Genomic DNA, 6,517 nt, shown 5'->3' with positions numbered 1-6,517 from the left:
TGCCGGCCGAGTCGAGGGCGCTGCGTCTAGCAGCGCCTTTGGGCAGATCGCGATTTTGGCGGAGACAAAGGCAGAGAGAAACGCTCACCAGGAGCCAAGGGAGGCCCCGGAGATGACAAACAGAGGGCCTGGTTTTGCCCCAGGGTGGACTGCGCAGAGTCTCAGGTCTGCAGGGTGAGCGCAGAAGGGGAGCCGAGAGGAGGCCCGGAAGGACGCGGCAAAGCCCGGGTGGGAAGAACAGCAGAGCGGCGCTGCAACGAGACCGGGTCTGCCCAGCTGAAGCAGCTCGGTCCCTGGAGCGTCCGGGCAGGCGCCGCCCCCGGGAGGGGTCCAGCGAGCTCAGGCCAGGGCCTGGGGCTCCTGGACCACCGACCTCATTTCCCTTCGATGTGAAGCTCTTTACCAATTGGCTGCAGCGATGCCTAGAGGCCCGCCCCCATCATTGATTGGATGCGAGGCGGCCAAGCTCCCGCCCCCTTTCTACGGGTCCCTGTGCTTTGTTGCCTAGCAACTGATTGGCGTCGTCCGGCAGCACTGGCACCCGGGGGAAGCGGAAAGGGCAGCTTGCTAGCCCAGCCTGACGCTTGCTTGCACATCTCACTCCCGCTTGCGCGACCGCAGGGGGTTCGTTCAGCCAGGGGCTCATCTAAGTTTATCCAGCGGGACCCTCCACTGACTGGCAGGACCTGTTTCCCTCCCGGAAGTCCTAGGGTGGAGGGGCCAGAGGAGGAAAAGAAAGTCACTGTGCTATTTGAAACTTAGAAGCCGCTCATCCTGGCAGCATTCTGGGGTTCCAGAAAACAGGCGCCTTCTGTCAACTAACTGGGTGTATGGCAGGGGACCCCCAAGCCCCAGATGAGTGAGCCACAGTAACCCTGAGGAGTCCGGCAACAGGGCGGGACAGACGCCGGCTGCCTGACCATGCACAGCCGAGCTTATGCCTTGCTGCAAAGAGACTTCAGAGAGCTGATGGAGAAGGGTTACCCGGTGAGTCCTGGGTGGGGGTGGGGGTCTCATTGGGTCATGATTTTTGAGAAACATGGTTCATGTTTATTCTGTAAGTCGTGATTTAATTAAGCCTAATTTGCCATGATAGTATTACTAAACAAAAGTATTTCATAATAATTACTATCACTTAGAAATAAAAATGGCTGAAAATATTGAGTACATGGTGTTGAGTAACAAACTGAATTTGAGCCCAGAGTACTGGGGCCTATCAGATATAGAGTAGTTGGTGCAGGATGATGCTCGTTAATCATGATGCTATCAGATAAGTAGTATTTCACTTTCCCCTCCAGAACCCTGGGGCTCAGAAAGATTTGGGCCCAGGATTCCATTGCACGGATTCTGAATCCAGCCCTATGTTCTTAACCCTTCTGTTCTGCTACTCACTGTCCTGTGCAGTGAATTTTAGCAAGAAGAAGGTAAAATGCCCTTTGACCCTGTCACCAGTGAAGGTACTGGTGTCTGTGGTGCTGATTTACAGAGATGGAAAATGAATGAGAGAGAGAGGGAGAGAGAGAGAGGAGAGAGAGAGAGGAGAGAGAGAGAGACAGAAGAGAGAGGAGAAAGAGAGAGAGAGAAGAGAGGAGAGAGAGAGAGACAGAGACAGAGGAGAGAGGAGAGAGAGAGAGAGAAGAGAGGACAGAGAGAGAGAGAGAAAGAGAGAGAGAGAGAGAGAGAGCGCTCCATAGACAGAAGGTGCCCAGCGCTAGCAAGTCGCACTGCTGGCTAAAGTGCAGTGATGTGACCTTGTTTTCATCCCTGCTATGGAAGCGTAGAAGGGGAGAGACCCTCGCTAGAGATGTTAGGAACAATTACCAGGTTGGCCAACAAACATCCCAGAAACATGGGCCTAACATTTGATATGTTTCTGTGTTTTCTGACCTCTGTAGTTCTCTGGTGAAAGAGAATTCAATGAAGGGACATACAAATATAGATAAGGTAGATAAGAGAAATAAGATACTCATATAGGCAAGTACTTAGTACCTTAATAACTACGTGTTTGGGTAGAAATATTTATTGAATTATTTCAGTCTAATAACTGAAATAATTCTTATTTCTCCATTGGAACAATACCTCAGTAGGAAAAATTTATTTTTTATATGCAAGTGTAATTTTAGATTTGTTTCATAAAGTAAATGTGTGTAGCTGGGCATGGTGGAGCAAATGAAGAATCCCAGCACTCTGGGAGGCTGAGGCAGGAGAATCACAGGTTTGAGCCCAGCCTGGGCAGCTTAGTAACTTAACAAGAAATTGTCTCAAAATAAAAAAAAATAAAAATAAAAAAAAAAAGAGCTGAGGATGTAGCTCAGTTAGAAGGCCCTGGGTTCAATCCCTAGTACTTCAGAAGAAAGAGAGGGGGTGGCATAGGAAGGGACAGAGAGAGGGAGGGAAGGAGGGAGGACAGGAAGGAGGAAGGAAGGAAGGAGGAAAAGTTAGTTATGGCTGTGTCTAGATGACCCCCAAAGTCTCATGCTGTCATAAGTGGGGCATTTTCAGAGGTGGCTGGACTTAGGGTGTGTGCAATGTTAGGATTAAGGGTGCTCGGATTAAGGGTGTGAGTGCTACCTGCCCACCTGGATACAATATACGGGACAGAAAGAGGTTTGCTGCTAGTTACTTGTAGTTGTCACTGGCTTGCTGCTTGCTGTCCTCTCCCTTCTATGAACTGTCTCTCCTCTGTGATGCCCCTCTGCCCACCCCGCCTTGGAGCCCCCTGACTATGAACTGAAACCTCCACAAACTGTGAGCCAAATAAACCTTTCCTCCTTTAACGTTAGGTTTTGGGTGTTCTGTCTCAGAAAAGAGAAAAGTAAGACAGAAAGAAAAATAAAACATTCCCACTTCCGCATGCCTTCCATGTAGCATCCAAAGAGTCTTTAAAAGATTTGAAGAAACATGCCTTCCAGCTATGTCCTCCTTTCCTAATTTGCATTTTCAATTGGCCAATGAGTTACACAGCCGCGGGTAGCCCTCCATCCCGGTCTCCATCCTTCTGTGCCACTAGTTATTTCCACATTTTAGATTTATCAGTGAGCATGAATTCAGTAAGACATATAACACCTCTCTAGGTCCACAAATACATATACTCCAGGGGAAGAAGACATTTAGGTCTTGGAATTCAGCGTAACCTGGTATCTGACTTTCAAAGCAATAATCTTTTTGTCTAACTTTGCTTTTCATCTAAAGGGCATTACCGCCTTTCCCCTAAGTGAAGATATGATGGCATGGAAGGCTGACATTGAAGGTCTACAGAACTCAATTTGGCAGGGTTTGTATTTTCAAAACCAACCTATTTTTGAAATAGTTTCTACCTTTGATAGCCTGCTTTCTTGACATATATAATTAGGATACATTATATACTTTTCTGGAATGCTTTCTGTTAAGGTTGCATGGTATTGAGTCTCAGAATTCTAAAAGGGTTCATGTTATGTCAACATAGATTGAAATTTTTGGTTGGTGTTTTCCTTCATGTCAAATCTTAATTTTTAAAATTTATTTTGTTTTTTTTTTTGGGTTGTTTTTGGTTGCAGTGCTGGGGATCAAAACCCAGGGCAGGGGTTATTACAGTGCTATTGCATGTTTAAAAAGCAGACAGAACAAAGCATAGCAACTGAGAATATCTTCTGTCTTCCCTGAGGTCACAGGACGCCTGTTGGCTTCCCTTGGCTTTAAACTTCCACAGTCATTTCTCACTTTTCTCTCTACAATTTTCCCCCTCAGTTTCCATAAATCAGATTCCAAGAAGTCCGGGCCGTATAAGCTGTAAGGGCCACATGCTCTTCTGGTCACAGTCGCGTGAAACGCGGGGGGTGCTGCTGGCTGTGGACAGCTGGGCCGGGAGGGAGGCAGAGGTCAGCTCACTGCGCCTGCCCGCCCACGGGTGGCTTTCAAGGAGGGCACTGGAGTGGAGCCCTGAAGAACGTGGAAGCGTGGCCAGCTGAGGAGAGGGAGGAAATTCAGGGGTGCAAGCTGCAAGCAAAGGCTGCGGGCAAGGAAGGGGTGGCCTGGAAGGGGAGCTCAGGCAGCACAGGGCACCCAGGAAGCAGAGGGGACAGAGCAGGCGGTAACAGGTGAATCTTACAGCTGACACTGCAGTGAGACTTCTTTATTTCTCTATCACAGGATTAGTTTTCGATGTTGCAATAAATTTTACACCGGGCTACAACTCTGTCCCTCCAGCTGTGAGATTTGTAACAATTCCTTTTCATCCAAATGGTAAGGACAAGCAAGATTTTTATCATAGGGGCTCTATCGCTATATTTCTGATTCCAGTGAAGGCAAACCCACTAGAGACAAGGGTCCAAACTGCATTCCAGGCCCCACTCATGTATTGCAAAGCACCAACACTGCACTTATACCTAAATGCTGAGGTTTTAGTTTAGAAAAAACAACCCTACATTAAGGTCCTTTGTCATAAAAGAAAAACCCGACAACATGCATGTCATAGGGTCGCCACACTGCTTACTCCTTCTTTGTGTTTCATAGGGACATTCCCTGAACAACTTTATTATGGTCATAAAAGTAAGAATGTTTATTGGGGAAAATGTGAAAAGTCACAAAAAATGAACAATCACCTTAAATTCTAATGTCTTCAAGAGATACTACTTTGAACATTTTGCCAGATATATTTTCCTTTCCTGTGTATAGGCCTTCCAATCTCTGTAATACTATGTTTTACATTAGTCTGTAGACATACTAGCACAAGCATATATCATATTTAAAGATAGTAATTCCCAATCACAGTGTCGGAAATATGGAAAATAGAAATACCGTTGTCTCTTGGTACCTGTGAGGAATTTGTTCTGGGATCAGCCATTGGACACCGAAATCCAAAGATGTCCGTGTCTCCTAAATAAAATGGTCCAGCATTTGTGTACAGCCAATGAGCATTCGCCCACATACTTGAGATCATCTCCAGATTCCACATAATACCGAATACAGTGCAAATGCTGTCTGTGCAGTTGGCGAGCCATTGCTTACAGAACGGTGGCGAGGGGGAGCCTGTGCATGCTCAGAACGGATGCAATTTTTTCTAAACATTCTCAATCCACAGTTAGCGGAATCCACAGATAGAAAACCTGTGGATGTGGGAGACCTGCTGTCCCCTCCACACCCACTCACATAGGAAGTTTTAAGTGAAATATCCTCCATAATGCATACTGGCACTAAAGAAAACAAGGGAAATCTACAAAAGCTGGACTTTTTGGTCATTTCTACATCCCTAGAGTCTTCCATGCTGGGCCTTTGGTAGGTGCTCAGGTAGATTTTGGATAAATATTTGTGTCTGGAAATAAGTAGACAGTTCACTGTTCAATGAAAAATACTTCAAGCAACAAAATGTAAAGTACAATTCCATTCAATTTACGCACATGCGCACATGGATCCCTCCATGGACGTTCGTATAGGCCAGTGGTAAGGATTGCGGTGTGCAGTCGTAGACGAAGAACATTCATATTTTACTTTATATTCCCTTACATACTGCCTCCCCACTATCTGTGTAATTAAAACCTCACTTTGAGCATCACTTCCTGGCTCTGGAGGGGAAGATGGTGCACCGCCAGTCTCCTGGAGAAGCTTCTTGTGTTGGCTTTCCTGATGGGAACTCAGCTGTCCTGATCATCGGAGGAGCTCAGGACCTCACTGTCGCTGAGGATGGCTGTGGTACTTTTCAGGGGAGCTCTGGTTCTTACTTTGAGTGCCACTTCTTGGCTCCAGTGCAGATCCCTCAGCCTGCTGGCACAGAACCCTCGTTCTGCTGGCACAGACTTTCTATCTTTCACTGACCTTTGGACCTTCCCAGCGCAGATCCGTGAAACAGGCCTGCATGAGACATTGTCATGGGCTCTTGGCCTCCAGCTGGACTCCTGGGGGGCATTGTTATGGGCTCTAATTCTTCAGCTGGACTCATGCAGGACATTGCTGTGTGATTCAGACCCTCAGCTGGATTCTTTGGTCTTTAGTGTGTGGACAGATTTCCTGCACTCTTTTTGTATATGACTTTGGGTGGCTATTATAAAATCATCTTATAATTAAGTGTCCTGTATTTTTGTCCTTGCAAAACCCTAAACTAGAACAGCAGGCTAGGGAAGTCAATGTAGACTCCTATTGAATCAGCTAGAACAGTGCGAGGGGTGGTGGGGGGAGAACAGGGCAGCATAGTACTTCTCATTACAGAGAAAAGAAATAGAAAGAAAAATCAATGAAAACAAATTCTTCTGCTGTATTGTCTTGATGTTTCTTATAAATTTTCAATAATAATTTTATTATATATGTCCATTAATATTATCTACATCCATATTATTTCAATACAGTAAACCCAGATACTGGTGAGCCCTGTATCGATTTCCTGAACAACTCTCATAAGTGGAACCCAAAATACACATTGAGCAGCATCTTACTCGCCCTGCAGGTAAGAACAGACGCACTGCAGCGCTTCCTTTAATACTTGTAATTTAAAAAAAAAAAAAAAAAATCTATCTAGGGGCTGGGGATTTAGCTCAGCGGCAAAAGC

At 46.1% G+C, this 6,517-nt stretch overlaps 1 protein-coding gene across 2 annotated transcripts in view; it reads left to right on the top strand.

The window, feature by feature from the left end:
* Positions 1-493: 493 nt before the first annotated feature.
* Positions 494-6,517, top strand: part of Ube2u (ubiquitin-conjugating enzyme E2U (putative)) — a gene marked incomplete at its 3' end in the record, with an annotated part of 44,603 nt that continues 38,579 nt past the window's right edge. Inside the window, 4 exon segments of one of the 2 annotated variants that reach the window (XM_013514433.1) lie at positions 494-987; positions 3,193-3,274; positions 4,129-4,221; positions 6,318-6,415. In XM_013514433.1, the coding sequence (XP_013369887.1) occupies positions 922-987; positions 3,193-3,274; positions 4,129-4,221; positions 6,318-6,415 (339 nt within the window). 2 annotated transcript variants of the gene reach the window in all.

This window comes from Chinchilla lanigera, unplaced genomic scaffold (genome assembly GCF_000276665.1).
Source record: "Chinchilla lanigera isolate Chin_1 unplaced genomic scaffold, ChiLan1.0 scaffold00022, whole genome shotgun sequence".
Taxonomy (NCBI): Eukaryota; Metazoa; Chordata; class Mammalia; order Rodentia; family Chinchillidae; genus Chinchilla; species Chinchilla lanigera.
Note: the sequence above shows the minus strand (reverse complement) of the source record. Positions and strands in the feature narration are given on the sequence as shown.